The sequence below is a fragment of the Protopterus annectens genome, chromosome 6.part0, assembly GCF_019279795.1.
Source record: "Protopterus annectens isolate FY-2018-M chromosome 6.part0, PAN1.0, whole genome shotgun sequence".
NCBI lineage: Eukaryota > Metazoa > Chordata > Ceratodontiformes > Protopteridae > Protopterus > Protopterus annectens.
In genome coordinates, this window is record NC_056737.1 from 1733882910 (window position 1) to 1733908241 (window position 25332).

Below are 25332 nucleotides of genomic sequence, written 5' to 3' on the forward strand. Positions count from 1 at the left end.
ACACACACGCGCACAGGAAGGAAAGAGAGACAGAGCGAAAAAGTCTCCTTTTATATATATATATATATATATATATATATATATATATATAGTTTTTTTTTTTTTTTTTTGGAAAGAACAGACAAGAGAAAAAATTACCAATCATGGTAATAGAGGTTACCTTGTGGTAAAGGAAGCAGGGAAAGAAAGTACCAACAATGGTATGTTAGATTACCTAATGGCAGAAAGCGAGATAAGAGGAAGAAAACAGTCATGCACTAAATATAGTGGAGGAGCGGGTAGAAATACACAAAAAATATACATTTATAGAAAGATAAGGACAAAAAAAGAAAGAAACTCACAAAACTAGACTACCAAGGCTCGAGAGATTGGTTAAACACATCTGACATCATGAAGCAGCAAATGAGATGTGCGGTAATTTAGTGAGGGGCATTATGGGTAGACCCTAGTTTGAGAGTTTTGGGAGGCACAAGCTGAAAAAAATAGAAGTTATGTTCTTACCATAACGTTCCATGTTAGTTGTCTTCTTCTCGCCTTCTTCTTGCTGGATGGGTTCGGAGCCGACCTCGGCCCACTCGCCACTCTAAAAGCTCGAGAGTTGGTTCCACCGGCTCGAGGCTCCCCTTATATCCCACAATGCTAGGCGTGAGTTACCTCAGATCTCGTTTGTAAGCTAGGCCCAGCTTATAATAGTAACAGAATAACTATAAACAAAGTCCACCTCTATAAACCAGGGAGAAGAGAAGGGTGACCTACATCCTGATCCAGGAAAATATGCACAGCAGCATATACCTAAAGTAAAGAGGTGGTAGAAAGAGAGGTCACAATCAAAACTCCTCTAGGTCTGTCCAGGCCAGGGGGAAGGAGGGTGGGGAAGAAGAAGGCGAGAAGAAGACAACTAACATGGAACGTTATGGTAAGAACATAACTTCTATATGTTAAGTTGTCTATCTCGCCTTCATTCTTGCATAAGAGACAAACAGCTGGTCAGATTTTCTGAATTGTTTGGTTCTATCCAAATAGTACCTTAACTGACGATGAACAGCTAGCCAATGCAATTTTTGTTCAGACCTGTTAGAATATTCTGGAAAAAACACAGGGAGGTCAATGCTTTGATTTAGGTTAGACGCCGAGGCTATCTTAGGTAAAAAAGACGGGTTGGTTCATAAAGATACCCTGTCCTTATGGAACAACAGATAAGGAGGTCGACAGCTGAGTGCATGAAGTTCTGAAACTCTTCTAGCTGAAGTAATAGCTACCAGAAAGAGTGTCTTCCATGATAGCAATTTTAAAGAACAGGAGGCTGCAGGTTCGAAAGGGGAAAGAATCAAAGAACTAAGAACTAAATTTAGGTCCCAAGGAGGAGGAGGATTTCTTATAGGAGGTCTGAGTAGAAAAACTCCTTCAAAAGGCTTTGCAAAGCTTGTGGGACATTATGGCAGACTCTGAAATGCCCACATGAAAGTTAGAAATAGCTGCCAATTGAACTTTAAGAGTAGAAGGAGATGAACCTGCATGGAAGAGTTCAGCTAGAAAATCAAGGACCATTTGGATGGAAGCAGTGAAAGGATCTATGTCCCTTCCTTGAGCCCAATAGGAAACGTTTCCACTTACTCAAATAAATCTTTCGAGTGGAAGATTTATGGAAGCTATCAAAATATCTCGGACAGAGTGAGATATTTGAGGAAGCCTGGCTAAGGTTGGAACTGGAGGAACCAAGCAGTGAGGTTCAGAGAGGGAAGGGAGCGATGAAACTGACCCGACTGATGGATCAAAAGATCTGGAACTAGGTCCAGATGCCAAGGTCGCTCCAACAGAAAATGATGTAGAAAGGGGAACCAAACCTGTCGAGGCCAGTAAGGAGCAATGAGGATCAACGAGGCCTTCTGAGCGATAGCTTTCTGTATCACTTGAGAGATTAGTGGGAAGGAGGAAATGCATACAGAAGTCCCCGGGCCAAACTTGGACTAGAGCATCTCTGCTGGGCTGGCCTGGTAAAGGGAATAGGGTGAAATAATCTCTGCACTTGCTGTTTTGGGGAGTAGCAAAAAGGTCGCAGCAAGGCTGACCCCACTTGAGAAAAATTTCTCTCACAACAGAGTCTTTCAGAGACCACTCGTGAGGCATGAGGATAGCTCTGCTCAACTTGTCCTCGATTTGATTGGACTTCCCGGGGATGTGCGTTGCTATCAGAAACCCCTGAGAAGAAATCGCCCATTGCCACAGTCTGAGTGCTTCTCGACACAGGGGGTAGGACCTGGTTCTGCCTTGTTTGTTGATATACCACACTACAGACATATTGTCCATCTGGATTGCTATCGTTCCCAAGGGAAGAGAGTCTTGAAGGGCTTGCAACGCTAAAAGCACTGCTCTCATCTCTAGAACATTTATGTGCAAGTGGCATTCGTCTGGTTGCCATGTGCCCTGGACAGTTCTGCCCTGATAATGCCCCCCCCCCCACCCGATCAGGGAGGCGTCCGTTGTCAGAGTAGCAACCGGAGGGGAAGGGACAAAGGGTCTTCCCAATAAGAGCTGAGGGGAAGACATCCACCACAGAAGATGATCTCTGCATGTTTGCGTAATCATAATGGTGTGGGACATCGGAAGTTGCTGGTATGACCATTGCGTGAAGAGCATCCATTGAAGGATTCTCATGTGGAATCTGGCTAATGGAAGCAGAGGTATGGCAGCCGCCATAATCCCCAACACTTTCAGAACTAACCTGGCTTTGATTCTGTTGCTGCTGAAGAAGAGCGAGACCAGTTTGTGTATGTCTGTTATTCTCTGATCTGTTAGTCTCGCAGACATGTTGACTGTGTCTAGATTTGCGCCTATGAAGGTAATAGTACGACAAGGCGACAAAACAGACTTTTCGCAATTTATTGAAATGCCTAATTTTTGACAAATGCGAAAGGTGTAGTCCCTGGCCAATAGAAGAAGATGCTTGGTGGGAGCTGTGAGGAGCCAGTCATCCAAATATGGAAACACCTGGAATCCTTGACGTCTCAGGTGAGAAGCTACCACTGCCATGCATTTGGTAAACACCGGGGCAGTGGTGAGACCAAAGGGCAGGGCCCTGAATTGAAAATGACTGGTTCCCAGCCTGAAGCGGAGGAATCTTCTGGAGCGTCTGTTCATTTTTATGTGATAGTGCATCCTGAAGGTCTATAGAGCACATCCAGTTTCCCTTTCCCAATAGGGGAAGGATGGACTGCAGCGTGACCATCCGAAATCTTGTTTTCTTGACTGACTTGTTCAAGATACTGAGATCCAGAATTGGTCTCCAGTCCCCTGTTTTCTTTGGAACTAAAAAGAACCTGGAGTAGATTCCGGATCCTTGCTGGTCTGCTGGAACTGGCTGAATTGCTCTTTTTGCAAGCAGCTTTGAAATTTCCAAAGCTGCAAGATCCCTTTGAGCGGGTGGAACATCTGGAAGGGATTTTGTTGATTGGTTTGGAATGCGAACGAAGGGAATGGAATAGCCTTCGGAAATGATGGACTGTACCCATTTGTCTTGAGTCAGGGATAGCCAGGCTTCTGGGTACAGTGACAATCTTCCCCCGACTGCCTCCAAAGGTGGGCAGTCGGGCAACACCTCAGGGATGCTGAAAGGGCTTATCAGAGAAGGCTTCTCGATTGCCCTGGTTCTGCGGACCCCCTGCCTCTAAGGCGGCGTCTACCATTGTTGTTCCCCCTCTGCCTCTGGCGGGAACCGACTCTGTCGTCAGGCGAAGTCCCTTGAGATTGTTTGGAACCACATTTTCCCACTTTTCTGGCCTTTGGGGTAAGGCCTAGAAGGAGTAGAAAACGGACTCTGGCGGCAGAAAGAGTCTTGCCATCTGTCTCGCACCTAGTCAAGGTTTCTTTCACTTGAGGACCAAAGAGATGATCCATCAAATGGGAATTAGTGAATGACGTTTTAAAGGGGTCCCCAAAGTTGCATAGCCGCATCCAGGCATGCCTGCGTAAGGCCACACCTGTCCCTGCGGACCTGCTCGCTCCATCAGCCGCATAAGAAAGGAGGCGCATGGAGGAGTTAGCTATGGAGTTCAGGGTAGCCAGCTGAGTGTTCATCTTGTCTTGAAAACCCGCAGCAGTAGGATCCTTCAACATGTCACTCGCTTCTTTGATCAAGTCTCTTTGAAGACGAGTAAAATGGCATAGGTAGTTCAGTGAACGCATAGCAAAGGTCGCTGGCGAGAACATCCGCTTCCGTACCTGTCCATAGACCTAGATTCTTTGTTAGGGGATGAACAGGCACTGAAGGATCAGCTAGTTCCTTCTTGGTGGCAGCAGCTACCACCATAGCATCCACAGAAACACCTTTTGTGAGAAATTGCTTGTCAGTTGGTGCTGTTATAAATTTGGAAGGTCTCCTGGGGTAGGGTCCACTGAATCAGGAGCCGTCCAGGCCTTCTTTGCAACCACCTGCATGAGGGGATCAAAGGGGACACCCAGGAGGTGGAAGGGCGAGAGCCAAACGCCTCAAGATACACAGATTCATCCTCCGAAGGGTTAAGGGCTGGCCAATTTCCCCTCTGTTTCAGGATCTCTAGAATGTCTGCGAAAGAGACATCTTCAGAAGGGGAACGTGGGAACCCTCGGAATCCTCTAAATCTGTGTCAGAGGTGACAGACTCAGGTGAGTCTATGTGCTTCCTCTTACACTTTCTCTTCCTAGGGGGCTCCCCTGCCAATTCAGGGGAGGCCTCGGAAGAGGATGAGATCCCCACAGGGGATTCTTGAGGAGCTGGCTCTCTGCGGTCTGGGATGAGGGAGTGAGTCGACATAACCAAAGGCACCGAAGAGGGAGGGGCGGACGGAGCCGACTGTGGAGTCGAACAAGGTTCCAACACACTCCGCATGACCTCGAACGCACCCCTGTCCGGCAGAGCCAGAGGTCCCCGCTCCGAGAAGCTGAGAACCTCCCTCGGCACCGACAGAGATGGCTCCGAGGCCGATGTCGGAGCCGAACTCACCAGCGCCGAAGCACCGAGAGGGAGAGGGGGGTCGGACAAGGGTCCGATGCCACTCACCCCCTCGGAGCCGACGAGGGAAGCCCGGCGCCGAGATTCTTCAAAAGAAGAAATCGGAGCCGGCGAGTCGAAGACAATTGTATCGGCTCGGCTACCACAGTCTCGGTCCCGAGACGCCCCGGCTCCGAGCTCAAAGGAGTCGGAGGAGGAATATTTATTGGAACAAGTTGAGGCATCGACTGATGAGTCGGACTCTGGAGCATTTGGGCCAGTGCCTCGGACTTCAAAAGTCTACTCACTACCCTCTGGAGGTCATGATCTGAGAGCCTCGATGACCTGGAGGAGTGAGATCTGTGGCTCCGTTCAGACAGCAGGGGAGACGCTGGAGCCGAATGAATGGAGCCAAGGGACGGTGACCTCGATCTCTTTCTAGATGTCGGCTCCGATGGTCTGATCGGAGCCGACCCAGGAATCTCTAATGCCTCGGCTCCGGCCGGAGCCGAGGAAACCACAGATACTGCAGTCAAAGACTCATCGGCTCCAGCCGGAGCCGATGAAGCAGTAGGCTTTGAAGCCTTAGGCCTCGACTCTGAAGCTGGAGCCGAGGTCTTGGAAGCCTTAGAAGGTTTCCCCGATGACACAGAAAGGGAAACTTCAGGCTTAATTAAACCCCTCAAAATGAGTTTATTTTTTCTCTCCTGCAGGACTCTAGGGCTGAAGCCATGGCATACAGCACAAGAGTCCTGCAGGTGTAAAGGTCCCAGGCAATACACACAAGAAGTGTGACCGTCTGTCAGAGACATTTTCTGACAGCACGAGTCACACTTCTTGAAGCCTGAGACCTTTGTATCCTTGGACATACTCAAGGAACCGAAGTGTAATCACACACAGAAAACACACACAGATTACACTGATAGGGGTTCAAAGGGAATTATTTAAACTAAAGGTAAGTTAAGTTAAAACTCCCTAATCAAACACATACACACCCTAAGGATAGGGAAGGAAGGGCCTGAAGGCCTTAGGGAAAGAACTATGAGTTCTTTAGAAAAAAAGGGGGCTGGATAAAAGGTAGAAGGGATAATATCCACTACACTAAGGGGAAAGAAAAATACACTAAGCTAGCTTAAGTCTAAAGAATTTAAACTAGTCTAACTTTCACTAACCTGGAGCCGGTAGAAAACACACCTCGATCGCTGCAGCGGCAAACGAGATCTGAGGTAACTCACGCCTAGCATTGTGGGATATAAGGGGAGCCTCGAGCCGGTGGAACCAACTCTTGAGCTTTTAGAGTGGCCAAGTCAGAGCCGAGGTCGGCTCTGAACCCATCCAGCAAGAATGAAGGCGAGATAGACAACTTAACATCATTCGATTCCGAGGCTCGGAACTGAGCTCCGCAGTCAAGGATTACATAAAGACTGACAACGTCAGATAAAAAGTTATGTACTTACCATAACATTCCATCTGTGTTGTCCATTTTCATTCTTCCTCAACTGATGGGTTCAGATCCAATCCTCAGATCCAACTCAGCAGTTACTAAAGTTCGTAGTAACCAAAAAGCTCTCGAGCTTCTCCCTTACATGTAATACACCAATCCCTAACATACCCCAGATCTTGTTTGCAAATTTACCTAAAGAAAGACATGCCAATACACAAATATATAGACATACATATAAAAATCCTACAAAAAGAACTATATCTGAAGGTCAACATTTAGGACAGTGGTGTCCTTATAACATCTTGTTCTACCAGAAGTCTGTCGTGATAAGGATTAGGGGGTTGGTGGGTGAGAAGTTGAGGAAGAATGATAATGGACAACACAGATGAAACCTTATGGTAAGTACATAACTTTTTTTATCTGACTTTGTCAATTTCTATTCTATCCTCAACTGATGGGACAGAGTCCCCAGCTACCTAAAATACTGGGTGGACTCTAAGGAAGGATATTCCTGACCACAGTCGAGCCAAAGGTTGCTCTTCCCTTTGAGACCAGATCCAGTTAGTAATGAGTGATAAAGGTATGAGGGTTTGCCCAAGTAGCAGCCACACATGTATCACCCATGGAAGCTCTAAATAGAAAGACTGAAGCGGTCGCCATGGACCTAGCTGTGTGGGCTGTTAGAAGTTTTGTCAAGGGTAGACCCAACTTGTTATAGATAAATAAAATGTAATCTGTCAGCCATCTGGCTAAAGTTTCCTTTGCAAATCCTTTGTCTAATTTCATATCTGCAAAGGGCACAAATAATTGTTCTGTCTTTCTAATTTCTTTGGTTCTATGCAAGTAAAAATGTAATTGTTTATGAACATCCAATAAATACAACATACATTCACCTCTGTTGGTAAATTTAGGAAAGAATACTGGCAAATTAATGGATTGAGTGATACTGGATTCTGACACCACCTTAGGAAGGAAAGACGCACTGGTACTTAAAGTGACTCTATCCTTGTGAAAAATCATGTAGGGAGGCTTGGATGACCATGCTTGAAGCTCTGAAATTATTCTAGCAGAAGTAATGCCCACTAGAAAGATAGTTTTCCAGGTCAGAAACTCAAGATCGCGTCTAGCTACTGGTTCAAAGGGATGATGAATTAAGGACTGCAGTACCAAATTCAAATCCTATGGAAGAGTAGGATCCTTATACAGGGGTCTCAGCAGGAGTGTGCCTGTCAAAAAAGTTTTACAAAGTTTAGACGAGGTCACAGAAGAATTTTCAAATCCGATATTAAAGTTGCTGCTATTTGAACTTTAATTTTCCAGGAGCTAGCACCTTCATTAAAAAATCATTATCAAAAATTCAAGTATACTATGTATCGGAGCTGAGAAGGGGGTTAATGTGTTTTTGTTGTGCCCAGAAAATGAACCCTTTCCATTTACTTGTGCAAAGTTTTCTTGTGAAAGGCTAATGGGAAGATAAAATAATATGACAGACAGGGGAAGAAAGAATCGGTTGTCTGGCTATTAATGGAATTGGAAAAAAACATGCTGTCAGCTTGAGGTTTGAGATATCCAGTTGAATCATACCTGTCGGGTGTGACAGGAGGTCTGGCATCAGATCCAGAATTGAACGGAAGTAAAGCAGGTGAGGCCAAATGAAGGGGATCCAAATCTGTCGAGACCAGTAAGGTGCAATGAGGATGACTTTGACCTTCAACCTGGCAGCTTTCTGCAGGAATTTTGGAATTAGGCAAATTGGCGGGTAAGCATAAAGTAGACCGGGGTGCCAGTCGTGGAGTAGAGCATTCCACAGTGGTTCCCCCAGAGGGGGGATTAGGGCAAAGTAGCTCCTGCATTTGTTGTTTAGGGGAGAAGCAAAAAGAGTGCAGTGCATGGCTGGCCATATTGACAGAAAATTATTTCTGTCACCTTCATGCTGAAAGACCACTTGTGAGGTACAAGAATGGACCTGCTCAATTTGTTTGCTATCACACTGGACTTCCCCGGAATGTGCGTTGCTATGAGAAGGTGGCTGGATGAGATCACCCACTGACACACTCTCAGTGCTTCTTGACTCAAGGGGTTTGATCTGGTTCCTCGTTGTTGTACCAAACTACTGACATATTGCCTGTTTGAACTGCAATTGTCCATAAATGGAGAGCATCCTGGAAGGTCTGCAATGCTAGAAGCACTGCTCTTATCTGTAGGAGGACACTAATATGCAAATTGGCCTCATTGGGTGGCCAAGTGCCTTGGACTGTTTTCCCCAGTAAGTGCCCCCCATCCAGTGTGGGAAGCGTCCATGGTCACTGTGACCTTGGGTTGAAGGAGAATGAAAGGGCAGCCTTGTAGAACCTGATCTAAATGAATCCACCACAAGAGGCATCTTTTGCATGCCTGAGTGATTTTTATTTGTGTTGACGTGCTGGTAAAGAACTGACCACTGAGTTACTAGCATCCACTGAAGAACTCTCATATGAAATCTTGCTAGAGGAACTAAAATTATGGCAGCTGACACTGACCCCAAGTATTGAAGGATCATCTGGGCTGAAATCTTGGTATTGCAAATTATTTTCAAGACCTGGAAACTTTTGAGAGTGGAAGACATATTGCCAGGAAGGATAGAATGGACTGAACCGTGATCATCAGAAATTTTGTATATTGAACCGACTTTGTTCAAAGTGCTGAGATCCAAAATTGGTCTCCAGTCCTCTGTTTTCTTTGGCACTAAAAAGAATCTTGAGTAAGTTCTGGATTCTATCTGGTCTGGTGGAACCTCTATGATGACTCTTTTTTAGCAGCTTTTCTATTTCTAGTGCTGCTGCTTTCCTCTGGGTGGAACATCGGAAATTTTGCACACAGTTGGGGTGGAAGGGAAAAGGGAATTATATAACCTCTGGAAATAATCCTCTGCACCCAAGTACCTCGTGTTATATCTAGAAAGGCTCTCTGGTGCAGGGATAGTCGACCCCTGATTGCCTCCAGAGGAGGGACAATCGGGCCTACTTTCAGCAGCTCTGACAGGGTCTATCCAAGAAAGAATCTCTGGACCCCTGATTTTGCAGGCCTCCTCTACCACTAGGGCATCATCATCCATTAGAGTCCTCCCTCTGCCCCTAAGGAAACTATCTCCTCCTGTGTCCTGGAAAGGACTCTGGGACTTTCTGGACCACATCTTCGAAACCACTAAGTTGATTCCTAGAAAAGGATCTCTGAGGGTTGAAAAACATATGTCCACTGCAGAGAGGACATTTCCATCATTTTCACACCTGGATAATGTTTCCTTCACTTTTGGGCCAAACAAGGAACTGCCATCAAAGGGAACATTGATGAACAAGGCTTGAAAGGCTCCACAAAATCACATAAGCGCATCCAGACATGCTGCCTAATGGATATGCCTGAACCCACTGCCTTGAGGCTCCTTTAGCTGCATGTGAGAAAAGCCTCATGGATGAATTTGAAATGGATTGGAGGGTAGCTAACTGAGAGGCTACAGACAATTGAGCATCTGCAGTACTGGTCCCAGAAAGGGATTCTGATAGTTCCTTAATCAAGCTCCTTTGTAGTCTAGTAAAATGTGCCAAACAGTTCAGCAACCTAAGGTCGCTGAGGCATACACACACTTCCCAAACTTGTCCATTGCCCTAGGCTCCCTGTTAGGGGAATGAACAGAGAAACCTTGTTCAGCAAGTTCCTTCTTAGTGGCCACTGCCATAACCATGGCATCCACGGGCACCCCCTTACTCCAGAATTCCTTCCCGACAGGTGGAATCAAAATCTAATGTGGCTTCTTAGGGATCAGCTCAACTGAGTCAGGCTCCTTCCATGCCCACCGAGAGACCAAATCAATGAGCTCGTCATCAGGCGGAGTAACCCAGGAGGTAGATGGGCCAGCTCCAAAGGCCTCCAGAAATACTGATTCCTCTTGTGAAGGGTTGCTGGAGGACCAACAACCTCTCAGCTTAAGGATTTCAAGGATGTTTGAAGGCAGACTGCTTCAGAGAAAAGGAAGACATTTGTCCTGAGAAGGCAGGCTTCTGGACCGTAGCCTCCCTCTGCCCCCAAAGCACTCTTCCCAAGGAGGAAGTCAGAGCCAAATGCTGAAGCTCTGAGGGGTACAGATGGCTCTGAAAACCTCGGAGTTGACTCCAACGGCCTGGAGCCGATAAGGAAACTTTGGATCCAAGAGTCATCCGCATCTGAAGACATCAGAGCTGGTACACTCACAGTAAGCTTCAGATTAGAAGATAAGGTTATCTTCAGATCTGAGCCAGATAGACCTGAATGGTTCAGATCCAGGGATTCTGAAGCAACCAGAGGGATCAGAGAAGAGCAAGTAGTGGTGGTGTGGTAGATGGATGGGCTTCCTGACCCAAGGGGGTAGGAGCCAGTAAAACACCCATCTGTATCTGCACAGGGAGAAACTTCCTCATCATTCTGTCCATATCTTCTTCAGTCAAACTGGCAGAACAAGATGAGATAAGGAATGGAGACTTAGATCGACTCCTTTCCAAAAAAGGTGAGAGAACCCTGGAAGGCATTGGCTCATATACAGGAGAATACTAAGTCCTAGGAAGTCTTATCAAATCTGAAGCAGTCAGATCTGTAGATATTTTTGTCAAATCCGAGACTGTTGGATCCACTGATTTCTTCTTAGGATCTGATGGAGAATGGCCTTGAACTGGTTTTGGATCCATTCTTGGTCTTTTTCTTGGAGGCTCCAAAGATAGAGTCAAAGAAGTCCATGGCTTAGGAGACTTAAACAATAAATCCTTAGGTTTTTTATTTTGGGGGATTGAGCCCCAGAAATAGCTTTTCCAAAGGAAGATGGAAGCAGTCCTTTAAGAATCAACTTATTCTTTCTATCGGTAACTGCCCTGGTATTAAAGTTTTTGCATATTGTGCAATCTTCCTGTAGATGTTAAAGGCCCAAACAGTAAACACAGAGTATAAACATCTGAAAGGCAATCTGAAACTTTTTTAAACCAGGCGGTCTTTTTTCAGACATACTGGCGAGTGAAAGGAGACAGTGAAGAAGACTTCTCTTTTTTTTTTAACAGAAAATGAAATGCCAACAATGGTAAGAAAGATTATACTATCTTGTAGAAGTAGGGAAAAATAGGGAACAAGTTATTAACGATGGGAAACAAGAATTACAGAAAATGTAATAAGGTTAAGGGAAAAATACAGTAATAAGATCTATAAGGAAAGAGGAAAAAATGATAAGGATAATACGAAAAAACACACTTATCTGAAGGATAACTCAAGAACTAAGGCTGACCATATCTTTTCAAAAAAAGCAGCAAACGAGATCTGGGGTATGTTAGGGATCTGTGCATCCAAACCCATCTGTTGAGGGTAGAATGAAAACTGACATCAGATCAAATGTTTGTTAGTTTGAGAAACTTTGTAAATCCTATTTGCCATTTTGGGGACTAAGATTATTGCAGGTAGCATTAAATAAATCTTCCATGGCTGCCACAACAGGAGGCATGGAAGTGGAATGAGGCATATATACTTGTAACATATCATAGCTCCTTAATTCACCGGGCACATTCACCTAGTCCATAAAAAAAGCAGTTATATACTTAATCATAATGTTCCATCTGTGTTGTTCATTTTCATTCTTCCTCAACTGATGGGTTCGGATCCAATCCTCGGATCCACCTTGGCCATTGCTAAAGCTCGTGGCAACCAAAAACTCTCGACCTTCTCCCTTACCCATAATGCACCAACCCTAAGTTACCTCAGATCTTGTTTGCTGATTTTTATTAGAAATGAAATATTTATTATGCATAGATAAAGTAGGCATAAAAATGCATGCACTAAATACAGAAAAAGACCATATCTGGAGCTTAGTATAAAGGCAGTGATGTCCCTTAAAAATTTACCCTTCCAGACGTTTGCAGATAGAAAGGATGGAGGTTGGTGGACGGGGAGGTGAGGAAGAATGAAAATGGACAACACAGATGGAACATTATGGTAAGTACATAACTTCTTTGTCTGATGTTGTCAATATTCATTCTATTCTCAACTGATGGGACAGAGTCCCCAGCTACCTAAAATCCTGGCTGAACTCTAAGGTGGATATTCCTGAGCACAGTCGAACCAAATGATGCTCTACCTCTGGAGACCAGATCCAAATTGTAATGAGAAAAGTATGGGGAGTAGCCCAAGTTTCTGTTGCACATATGTTATCCATAGATGCTCTGGAAAGAAAAACTGAAGTTGCCATGGATCTAGTTGAATGAGCTTGTAATGGTTGTGGTAAGGTAATACTCAAAATATTTTTATAAATAAATGAGACACAATCAGTTAGCCATCTGGCTAAAGTTACTTTGGCAACTGGTTTACCCAATTTCAAGTCTGAAAAAGAAACAAACAACTGATCTGTTTTTCTAATGTCTTTTGTTCTATGCAGGGAAAAATGTAGTTGCCTGTGAACATCCAATAAATGTAACATGTACTTGCCCTTGTTGGCAAATATGGGGAAGAATACTGGCAAATTAATGGCTTGATTGATATTTGATTCTGACTCCACCTCGGGAAGGAATGGGGCATTTGTTCACAATGTCACTCCATCCTTGTGAAAAAACAAGTATGGAGGTTTTGAAGACAATGCCTGAATTTCTGAAATTCATCTAGCAAATGTAATGGCTACTAGAAAAAACGTTTTCCAGGTAAGATATCCGAGGTCATATTTAGCTGCTGGTTCAAAGAGGGACTGTATAAATGCCTGCAATACCAGATGGGGGAATAGGGTCCTTAAAGGTAGGTATTAAAAGTAGAGTGTCTTGCATGAACGCTCTACACAACTTATGAGAGGCTACTGAGGAACCCTCAGTTCCAATGTGAAAGTTTGATATTGCTGCCAAGTGAACTTTAATGGTTGAGGAACTAACTCTTTCTTTAAAAAGTAGGTCCAAAAACTCAAGTATGTTATGTATCGGAGCTGAAAAAGGTTCAATATGACTTTGATGTGCACAGTACACAAATCTTTTCCATTTACTGGAATAGAGTTTACGTGCTGAAGGTTTACAGGAAGATAAAAGTATATGCTAGACAGGCGAAGACAGCATAAGCTCTCTGGCTATTAATAGAACTGGAGAAGCCAGGCCATCAACCTGAGATTTGATATGTTTGGATGGATCATGCCTGTTTGGTGAGACAGGAGGTCTGGAGTTGGAACCAGAATTCAAGGTTGGTAAAGTAAGTGAGGCCAAAGGAACAGGAACCAAAACTGTCAAGGCCAGTAAGGTGCAATGAGGATGACTTTGCTCTTCAACATGGCAGCTTTCTGTAGGAATTTCAGAATTAATGGGATTGTTGGGTAGGCATAAAGTAGGCTGGGGGTCCAATAGTGAGCAGAGCATCCCTCGGTCATTAGGTCATTAGGGGATTAGGGCAAAGTAGCTGCTGCATTTGTTGTTTAGGGGAGAAGCAAAAAGATTGCAGCAAGGCTGGCCCCATTGACAAAAAATCATTTCCATTATGTCCTTATTCAGAGACCAATCTTGAGGTAGAAGAATACACCTGTTCAGGTTGTCTGCTATCACCCTGGACTTCCCCAGAATGTGCATTGCTATGAGAAAGTGGTTGGATGAGATTGCCTATTGCAACACTCTGAGCACTTCTCGACACAAGGGGTAAGATCTGGTCCCTCCTTGTTTATTGATGTACCAAACTACTGACATACCGTCCATTTGAATTGCAATTGTCCCTGAAGGAAGAGCATTTTGAAAGGCCTGAAATGTTAAAAGCAATGCTTTCATCTCTAGGGCACTGATGTGCAGGTTAGCCTCTTTGGGGGACCAAGTGCCTTGGACTATTTTCCCCAGAAAATGCCACCCACTCCCCAAATGGGAAGTGCTTGTGGCCACTATGGCCTTGGGCTGAGGGGGAATGAACTGACAGCCTTGTACAACTTGATCTGACTGAATCCACCACTTTAGAACTATCTTGGCTATGTGAGTGATTCGTATCAGAGCTGACATGGGTTGGTAAAGTATCAGCCATTGTGTTGCTAGCATCCAATGTAGAAACCTTATGTAAAATTTGGATAAAGGTAATTGTGTTATTGCCGCTGACACTGATCCTAGAGGTTGAAGGACCAAGTGGGCTGAAAGTTTGGTACTGCAGATTGTTATCCTAACCTGTAATCTTATGGTATGAACTCTTGAGGGAGGCAGTGAAGCTATCATTGAGTTTGTGTTGAAAAGAGCCCCTGTCAATTTCAAATTCTGAGTCAGTTCCAGTTGAGACTTTTCATAGTTTATGGTTAATCCCAAATGAGAACATGTTTGGAGAACCTGATCTCTTGCCATTATTAACTGATGCCTGGTTGGTGTGGTAATGAGCGAGTTGTCTAAACACCCGGAATCCTTGCAGTCCCAAGTGAGCTGCTACTACTACCATACATTTGGTGAATACCCTCGGGGCTGTGCTGAGACCAAAGGGCAGAACTCTGAATTGGTAAGTAAGTTCTTTCTGGATCATCTGTTCCTCTTTATGAGATAGTGCACATCCTGAAGGTCTATCGAGTACATCCAGGTATCCTTGCCCTTGTTCAAGATGCTGAGATCCAAAATTGCTCTCCAGTCCCATTTTCTTTGGCACTAAAAAGAATCCTAAGTAAGTTCTGGATTCTATCTGGTTTGGTGGAACCTCTTGGATGACTCTTTTTTTCTAGCAGCTTTTTTACTTGGAGTGCTGCTTGTTCTCTCTAACTGGGTGAAATATCAGGGATTCTCTTTAAGATTGGAGGAGGAAGGGAAAAGGGTATTATATAACCTCTGGAAATAATCCTCTGCACTAAAGTATCTTTTGTTATGTCTAGCCAGGCTCTCTGGTGCAGGGATAAGCAACCCCTGATTGCCTCCAGAGGGGACAACTGGGCCTCCTTTCAGGAGCACTGATAAGGTCTTTCAAAGAAGAATCTCTTGTCCCCTGGTTTTGTGGGCCACCTATGCCACATGGGCGGAGTCAACCATTGGAATTCCCCCCTTTGCCCCTGGGGGAATTTCCTCCACATGTGTCCTGGAAAGGACCCTAAGATTTCTTGAACCACATTTACTGACCACCTCACTGATTCCTAGAAAAGGATCTCTGAGGGTTTGAAAATATACGCCCAAGGCAGACAGGGTCTTTCCATCTTTCTCACACCTGGATAATGTATCCCTTATTTTGGGGCCAAACAAAGACACGCTGTCAAAAGGAGCACTGGCGAATGAAGACTTGAAGAGCTTTGCAAAATCACATAAGTGCATCCAGGCATGTCTCCTGATGGAAATGCCTGAACTCTCTGCCAATGAGGTTTCTTCAGCTATGTTCAAAATTAGCCTCATGGATGAATTCAAAATAGATTACAGGGTAGCCAACTGAGAAACCACGGATGATTGGACCTTTGCAGACATGGATCCTAAGAGGATGTTTGACAGTTCCTTAATCAAATCCCTCTGCAACCTAGTAAAGTGTGCCAAATAATTCAGCGACCTTAAGGTGAAGGTCGTTGAGGCATAGACACATTTCCCAAACCTGTCCATCCCCCTAGACTCCCTGTTAGGGGGATGAATAGTGGAACTCTCCTTGTAGAGTTTCTTCTTAGTGGCTGCTGCCATGAACATGGCATCAATGGTCACTCCTTTAGCTCAAAACTCCTTCCTCAAAGGTGGTGCCATAATCTTATCCAGTCTCCTGGGTATGGGTTCAACTGTGTTGGGTTCCTTCCATGCCCGCCGAGAGACTAACTCAAGAAGCTCATCGGTGAGCTGAGTAACTCAGGAGGCAGACAGGCCAGTACTGAAAGCCTCCAGGAATACCAACTTCTCAGATGAAGCACTGCTGGAAGTCCAACCACCTCTCTGCTTTCGGATCTCTAGGATGTCTCCAAATGAGACATCTTCAGGAGGTGATCGTTGGGACCCTTCACCTTCATTGAAGTCTATACACTCAGTGAGCGACTCTTCTGAGAAGTCCACATGCTTCCTCTTATATTTCTCCTCAGTGGGATGCTCTGGGGATGTTTCAGAAGAAACTGAGATACCCTCCTGGGAAGCATGGGGGGCCCTCAAACTGGCTGTCCCTGTGGTATATATGTGAGAGATGCAACTATATAGCCAAACTGGAGACTGAGCTCTCTCGACTCAGTACTAGCAAAACCAGTCAGGAGGAGAAGGTAACCACACACACCACAAACCCAGTCTCAGATAGACCTATCACAACTGCAAACCAAACACATAAACACACAAAAACATACTCAGAGGCTCTAATTAAAAATCTACCAAAACAACAGAGGCCTCCAAAGCAGACATCCAAGCAACCACTACCTCAAAACATAGCACATGCAACACATAGTTCACAAAGTCATTGTGCCAAACAGTCACAGCCCTTAAGGCTAAACAACATGCCTGATACACTTGTAATAGGTGACTCCATAGTCAGACACACTGACGTCCCGCTCACCAGACTGAACAAGGAAAAGGTTACAGTAAGCTGCCTGTCGGGCGCTAGAATCCGCCACATAACACAAGCACTCAGGTCACTCCAAAGCAAGTACAAATATGACTCGGTCACTGTCCATGCCGGTGTGAATGACCTGAGACGTATCTCCCTGGACTTCATGAAAAGAGACATAGAGGAGCTCTCTGATTATATAGCCCAGGCCGGTATGACCCTGACCCTGAGCAGCATTTTACCCTCACCAAGAATGATGCCACAGTACAAAGACAAAATGATCAGCTTTAACAATTGGCTCAATTACTGGTGTCATTCTAAGGGGATCCAATGTCTGTCTGCTTGGGATGACATGCTTGACAAGCCACACTGCTTTGCAAGGGATGGCTTGCACCTGTCACCCCCTGGCCTTCCGGATATTGGCCAAGGCTCTTGCCACTCCCATAGTGCCTTTTTTAGGCAAGGCTCAAAAGACAAACCCACCTCCCTAGAAAACACAAGTGGAAAAAAACTAAGGGTAATGCTGCTCAATGCCAGAAGTCTAAACCTCAAGATGCATGCTCTCGAAGCCCTCCTCAGTATGGAGAACATCGATGTCTGTGCAATGACTGAAACCTGGTTCAAGGCTCCTGAGAGCACCTCAGCACTACCAGGTTATACCTCATATCATGCTTTTCGGCCCCAAAACTTGGACCGAACCACAAAAGGAGGGGGAGTATCCATATTCATCAAAGATACCCACACCTCCAGGTTAGTGGCAACGTACGAAGCATCGGAGACCATCCATGTGCAACTAACCGTAGGCAAAACTGCCCTACAGTTTGTAGCATGCTACAGACCACCCTCTCAAACTCAGGAACCCCACTCAGCCTTCCTGAAGACACTGGAGAGTATGAATGTCTCTCCAAATACCATCATATTGGGAGACTTCAACTACCCAAACATAGACTGGGAGCATTACTCAAGCCCCAACACCCTAACCCAAAGGTTCCTAGAATTCATACACTCAAATGCGATGGAACAACTAGTCACCACTCCCACAAGAGGAGATAATATACTAGACCTGATCATCACAAACATGGGGACACAATGCTCCACACCGGAAGTATACCCCTCATTGGTGAGATCAGACCATAAATTAATCTCACTGGAAATCCACAACCCACCCCCACCCCCAGCACAAAAGACCACAGTAAAGAATTTCTCAAAAGCTGACTTCACACTTCTTAAGACTGAAGTGGTATCCTTCAAGGCCCCTGGGCCAGTGGAAACCACAGCCCACACCGCTGAATCCTTTATAAATGCTTTCTACGGACACCTTCAAGAATGCATGGATCATGCAATCCCAAATAAAACAAAGACCCATTCCCCCTAAGGCAGGCATCCTGTCTGGTGGACCCCAGCCATTAACAAGCTTTACAACAGGAGGAGGAAGCTACTACATGACAGAGCAAAATCCCCAAAAGGGAAGGCATCTCTGATCAGTACTAGCAAAAAACTACGATCACTCATAAAATCATCCAAGGCTAACTATGAGAGAAAAATCGCAAAAGACATTAAAGACAATCACAAGGCCTTCTTTAGTTATGTTAGAAACCTGGATGGAAACTCCCAGATATGCTCAGAGTTAGTCCAAAATGACAAAAAATACACTGAACCCACAGACATTGCCAACATACTGGCAGGCAGGTTCAGTGCAAATTTCTCCCCCCATCCCCCCCAAAAGGAGAAATATCTATCTCAGCAGTGTGTAGCCTTCCTGACATCTCAGATGCCCAGGTGAGAGCCGCCCTCTCCAAAGCTAAAAACACAGCATCAATGGGACCAGACGGTGTCCCGGGTTGCGTGCTACATGAACTCCAAGAGGAACTAAACCCGCACATAAGGCTGCTGTTTAATCTTAGCCTTACTACAGGATACGTACCCAAAGAATGGCGTACAGCAACAGTGGTCCCACTCCACAAAGGAGGTGCTTCTACGGACCCTGGAAATTACAGCCCAATAAGCTTGATGAGCCTGGTCTGCAAAGCTATGGAGAGGATCATTATGGAACTCATAAACAAAGACAGTGGGGACCTACAGACACTGGATCCTACCCAATTCGACTTTGTCAAGGGCAGATCCTTCCTTTTGAACCTGGTCGACTCTTTTGAAACAGTCACTAAGGCCATTGATGAGGGTAAGGCAGTTCACACAGCCTACCTTGATCTTGCAAAAGCCTTCGACACAATACCCCACTCAGGCATCATAGACAAGCTCACCAGCTTAAATGTAAACCCATACGTCATAAGATGGGTTGCAAACTGGCTCAATGACAGAACCCACAAGGTCAGAATTGCCAGAGCCATGTCAGACTCTAAGCCAGTCACAAGAGATGTCCCACACGGCTCGGTCCTGGGACCCCTCTTGTTCGGCATTTATTTTTCTGAGGTGCAAGCAAACATAGGAGGATTGTGGCTGACAAAGTTCGCAGATGACTGCAAACTGGGCGCCATAACTGATACTCCAGCGGACACAAGCATCCTTCAGAAAGGCCTCATAGAAATGGATAACTGGTGCCAGAGCCATGGCCTTAAACTGAAAGCCAAAAAATGTATAGTCATACCCTTTGGGAAAAACAAGGTACCCACAAATTACCACATAGGTGGTAATCCATTAAGTACGGAAGAAGTAATCAGGGACCTAAGGACCCAAGTTGACAGTAACCTCTCATTTGACACTCACATTGCCAAGGTGGTTAGGAAGACCTTCTATATTACCCACCTTATCAGGAAAGGATTCACATCTAGATCAAGAGAGGTCATAGTGCCCCTATACTCTTCCCTTATCAGGCCCATAATTGAGTACAATGCCCCATTTGGGATGTACCTTACTCGACACCTGCAGCAGTTAGAAAGACCCCAAAAGTACCTCACCAAGAGGATCAAGGGTCTCAAACATATGTCATATGCTGCCCGGCTGAAGAAACTCCAGCTCTATTCAGTCACATACCGCCTACTCAGAGGCGATCTATGCCTGACGTACAAGGCCATGTCCAATCCAGAATTAATGGACATGCTCCACCTCAGAAAATCCAATTCCACCAGAGCCACGAGAGCAAGAGATTTGAACCTCAACACAGAAATAAATAGAATGTGCTGGAGGGACAGATTCATAACCAAGAGGCTCCCTACACTCTGGAACAGAATCCCAGTCCATGTTAGGCAGAGCCCCTCACTGACTCTCTTCAAGAGAAATCTTGACGAGTGGATGGGAGATCGTAGTTTTACCCCGGGGGTCATCTCTGTGTCACTACTAGACAGAGGCACAGTAAACTAAACCCTAAATGGGCATAGTATTCTCATTCCAAGGGGTGGCGAAAGCCACACACTCTCTGGCTAGGCTTATAAATGCCCTAAGGCAGATAGCCTAGTATGAACCTATGAACCTATGACATTCCAAGTGCAGAAATCTAGGTAAAAGGCTGAAGATCAGAGGGGGTTGGATCCATCTATTGTGCTTGGGCAGGTAAATCCTCTTCACAGCCTTGAAGACTGACCACTTTGGTGAAAGAGAAGACCTTAGATCTGAAAAGACAAGCTTTTGGACTGCTGTCCTCCCCTGCTCTGAAGGCAATCTCCCCAAGGTGGAAGCCGGAGTCGAGCTATACAATGCTGAGGCCCCGAGGTGCACAGATGGCTGCAACAACTTTGGAGTCAACTCCAACACCGCAGATCTGACAGGGAAGCTTTGGCTCCAAGAGCCCTCCAGATCAGACTGAACCGGAGCACCCACAGTAAGTTGTAAATCCGGAGATATTGGTATACTTGGATACAAGCCAGACAGAGCTGGATGGCTTGGATCCAGGGACTCTGAAACAGATGATGGAATCAGATGAGGAAGTTGTAGTGGGAGTATGGTAGAAGAACAGACTTCCTGACCTAAAGGGGTAGGAGCTGGTAAGACATCAGTACCTAGAGAATCTTCCACACCACTCTTTCCACATCTTCTTCCATCAAACTTCTGAAAGAACAAGTGGAAACAACAGCTGGGAACCTGGGTCTGTGATGCTCCAAAAACAGTGAGGGCACCCTTGAGGGCACTGGATCCACAAATGGTGAATATTTTGTCCTTGGTAGATAAATGAGACTTGAGTTGGTAGGGCTGGAGATAGTCAGATCTGTTAACATTTTCATCAGATCAGTGGAAGTCAAATCCATCACTTTGTTCTCTTTTTCTTCAGATCGAGGGTGAGGTTGGATCTGGTTTGGATCTTTTTCTAGATTGCTCCAAGACCTGAGATAATGATGTGGATGGTCTCAGAGAAGAAGACTTTGAATCTGTACTTTTAAGAGACCGAGCCTTACTATTGCCTCTCCAAAAGAGAAAGGGAAGAAAACTTTCAAAATAAGATTATTTTTCCTTTCAACTACGGCCCTGGGGTTAAAGCCATGAAAAGCAGAACAATCTTCCTGCAATGTAAAAGCAGTAAACACAAAGTGTGAGCATCGGACACAGGAAACTTGAGCCCACACTTAATGCACTTTTTGAATCCAGCAGACCTTTTTCTGACATCATATTTGAATTATATCTAAACTTTAAGAAATGGAGGGTTTTATAAGATAATAATAAACACTTCTCTCAAAAATCTCGAGAGCTAAGTCAACCACATCTTTCGCTGAAAGTGGCAAACAAGATCTGAAGTAACTTAGGGTCGGTGCATTATGGGTAAGGGAGAAACTTGAGAGTTTTTGGTTGCCACAAGCTTTAACAATGGCCGAGGTGGATCAGAGGATCACATCTGAAGCCATCAGTTGAGGAGTGAATGAAAACTGACAACATCAGATTGCTTCATTTATACTGGCTATCTTCTGTGAAAAAGAAAAGTTGTAAGGACCAATTTTCCTCTGAATCAGAGATTTGTGCTTGGAAATCTGCAGAAGTAGCACTTGTCACTATCTATATCAGAATACTCTGACATGTTTTCCTCAGGAATATCTCTGCTTACATTATTTTCAGGTAAGGATTTATGATCACCAGGATTAGCAGCCTCTAACAACTACCTAGTCAAAGAAAGAAAAAACATCTTTTCTAATAGACACCGTGTCTTCAGATGAATAATTTTAAACTTTTTTTTCCTTTACAGGTTTGGATGAAGACGGACACAGATAAGGCACTTCTGGCCTGTGTAAAGATTTATTTTCATGGTTACACTGATCAACATTGCCTAGAGCATCTCGCTGACCCAGAAGTGATAGTTTCCAATGCCTATTCCATTGTGTGGCACAATGGAACAGCCACAGAGGACATGGCTGATCACTGGTTCATGGGGTCTGAAAGGACTACACAACAGGACACCAGAGAGGTAAAGGAGTAGTCTGAGGAATGACTAATGGCCACTGCAGATTCAACCACCACTGGTTAAGGCACTGACTGAGCCTGCAGAGTCAGCAAGCATTTTTTGGTAAGTCATTGCTTTCTTTCTAAGTACAATGGGAGATGTAATAGCTGGAGCAGAGTGAGTATAAGTGCTGCAACCAAGGAACAAAGGAGGATGTTTTAAAGGCAGTAAGCTTTGCTGGAATGAGTCATTTGAAAGTTAAGTTGTCAAAAAGCGCTGTCAAGCAGCACACTTACACTTACACTCACATACAGTATCTCCAAACACAGTAATGCATAAACACCACAATAAATTCCTGTCCAAAAAAAAAAAAAAATTCAATTAGTCTGATAGAAAAAATGCCGGGTACATTGTCACATAGTACACACAAGTACTAACATTCTAAAACACTTCCCAACACCAAACTTTTCATTCAATAGCACAAAGTTTACATAACCGGTACATTTTCACAAAATCGGTCCCCAAATAGCTTAAAGCTGAAAAGTCCCTAAAAGGAAATATCCAATACTATATAGAATACCAGGTTTCTTAAAAGGTGAAATACCACTAAAAACCCTATTTAAAAAAATACAGCCTGGGATTATTTGCTGTACTTGAAGAACATTTGTGACTGAGAAGAACTGTAGAGGCAGAAGGAAGCATTGCATAATGGGATATGGTTGAAGTTACAATTTGGGAGAGCTAAATGTGCCAAAAGCGTTAACATCTATGGCTTAAGTCCTATTATTTCCTGCAGCCAGATCTGTATTATATCATATCCTTTCTAAGGAAATAAGGTCAGGCATCACAATTTAGCCCTATTTTTAATTGCTCGCAATCATTCTTTCAAAGATGTTTCAACTGAAAAGCATGTCAAACATTTATTTAACATTTGTTGACTGGGAAAGTCCGACTAGGACACAGCCTATTTTCAGCAGAGGCCCGGGAAGGAAAGCTCCAGATGCATGTCTTTGGAATGTGGGAGGAAACCGAAGTACCTGGAGGAAACCTATACGAACGCAGGGAGGATACGTAGACACCCCAGCTGAGAATTGAACCAGGGAACCTCTTGCTGTGAGGCAACAACATTAACCACTGCACCACTGTGCTGCCTGTAATTTCATGTGCTTGTAATTTCATTTTTTTTTTCTTGGACTCAGGCCTTACAAATGTTTAAGTTCAAAGAAATACAAAACAGATCCTACAGATTACAAATATGCTGTGATAATTATCCATTATAAATATCTCACCACAAACATTATGCAATTTAAAAGGAGCATGTTTTGTTTCTGAACTGACATTACAAAATTGTGATAACATAATAAAGTGGAAAATTAGAAGTTATGTACTTACCATAGCTTGGCATCTGTGTTGTCCGCTTTCAGTCTTCCTCACGAATGGGTCTAGGATCTGATTCTCAGATCCAACTCAGCTGCATGTACAAGACTTCTGATCCTAAACTCGAGCTCCTCCCTCTACCCATAATGCTCTATTCCATCCCCAACTCCTCAGATCAAGCCTGCTGCCTTATTCCCCACTGTCTGGTAGGGACAGAACAGACACAAGAACAATAATGAAGCTCGAACCAGGAACATGACAGTTCCAATATCAGTATCATCCAAAGATCCTTCTAGGAGAGACAGGGCCGGGTGATGGCTGGGAGGGAAGGTAAGGAAGAATGAAAATGGAAAAACACAGATGCTAAGTTTTGGTAAGTACACAAATTAAAAATCTGATGTTGTTCTTTTCATTCTTCCTCACAAATGGGTCAGAGTCCCCAGCTACGTAACTCTCAGGAGGCCCTCAAGGAACGACATGCACTGTCAAACCAAATGAAGGTCTACTTCTTGAGACATTGTTTGTTTTGTAATGTGTAACAAAGGAATGAGTTTTTGACCAATTGGCTGCAGCACAAATGTCATCAGTGGAAGTTCCTAAAGAAAAGACAGATGAAGTAGCCACAGATATAGTGGAATGAGCTCTAGCAGGTTGAGGCAACTCCAAACCTTTTTTGAAAATAAATCAGCAAAATGCTATCAGTAAGACATTTGGCCAGAGTAATTTTGGAAACTGCCTGACCTAAGTGGTTAGGGGAAAAGGATACAAACAGCTGATCAGACTTCCTGTACTGTTTTGCTCTGTGAAGGTAAAAATGTAATTGTCTGTCAACATTAAGAAGGTGCAGCATATATTCACCATTATTAATACAGTTAGGAAAGAAAACTGGTAACTGTATAGATTGTTAATGTTAGTCTCCATAGCCACTTTTGGCATAAAGGAAGGGCTGGTTTTAGGGATACCCTATCCCTAAGGAAAACAATGTAAGGAGGCTTAGCCAATAAGACCTGGAGCTCAGAGATTCTTTTTGCTGATGTGATAGCTACTAAAAAGATTGTTTCCCAAGAGAGAAACTTCATTTCGCATTTCTCCACTGGTTCAACAGGTTTCTGACTTAGCCCTTGAAGGACCACTCTCAGATCTCAAGGGGGGTTGGGAACCTTTACTGGAGGTCTGAGGAGGAAGACTCCTTTCTTGAAAGCTTTACATAACCTGGAAGATGCCAAAAACATTGACTCATTTCCAGCATGGAATTTTGATATGGCTGCCAACTGAAGTTTAACTGTAGAAAAACTATCACCTTCCTTAAAAAGAGTATTGAGAAAAAAAAGAATGGCTGAATAAGTGCTGAGAAAGGCTCAATATTTTCCTTGGAATCCCATACAGAAAATATTTTCTATTTGCTTCTGTAGATTTTCTTGGTGGAGGCTTTCTGGAAGGCCAAGACAGTTTCACAAACTGGAGAAGCAAGCCTAGACCATTTTACTATCACATGAAACTGAGAAGCCATACGGTCGATTTGAGGGCGTGGAGAATGGTATGTTGGCATAATGGTTAAGGTGTTTACCTTACAAACACAAAATGCAGGATTTGGTACTCACATGGGGTAATTGGCTAGGCTTAAAATGGCCTACAAGGGCAGTTAACCTAGTACCAATCTATGAACCTATGAATTCCTGATGGGAGAGATAAGAGAGCCTGAGTGAGAGGATATCTCAAGTGAGACCAGAGAAAGGGGAACCATACCTGTCAAGGCCAGAAGGGGGACAATGAGGA

The 25332-nt window shown here is 44.4% G+C and overlaps 1 protein-coding gene across 1 annotated transcript in view; it reads right to left on the minus strand.

Annotated features, from left to right (window-relative positions):
• ZSWIM2 (zinc finger SWIM-type containing 2) overlaps positions 1 to 25332 on the minus strand; it is a 1244853-nt gene that overhangs the window by 358572 nt on the left and 860949 nt on the right. Inside the window, exon 8 of the mRNA XM_044075126.1 lies at positions 17960 to 18002. Within this exon, the coding sequence (XP_043931061.1) occupies positions 17960 to 18002 (43 nt within the window). The remainder of the gene's footprint in view (positions 1 to 17959; positions 18003 to 25332) is intronic.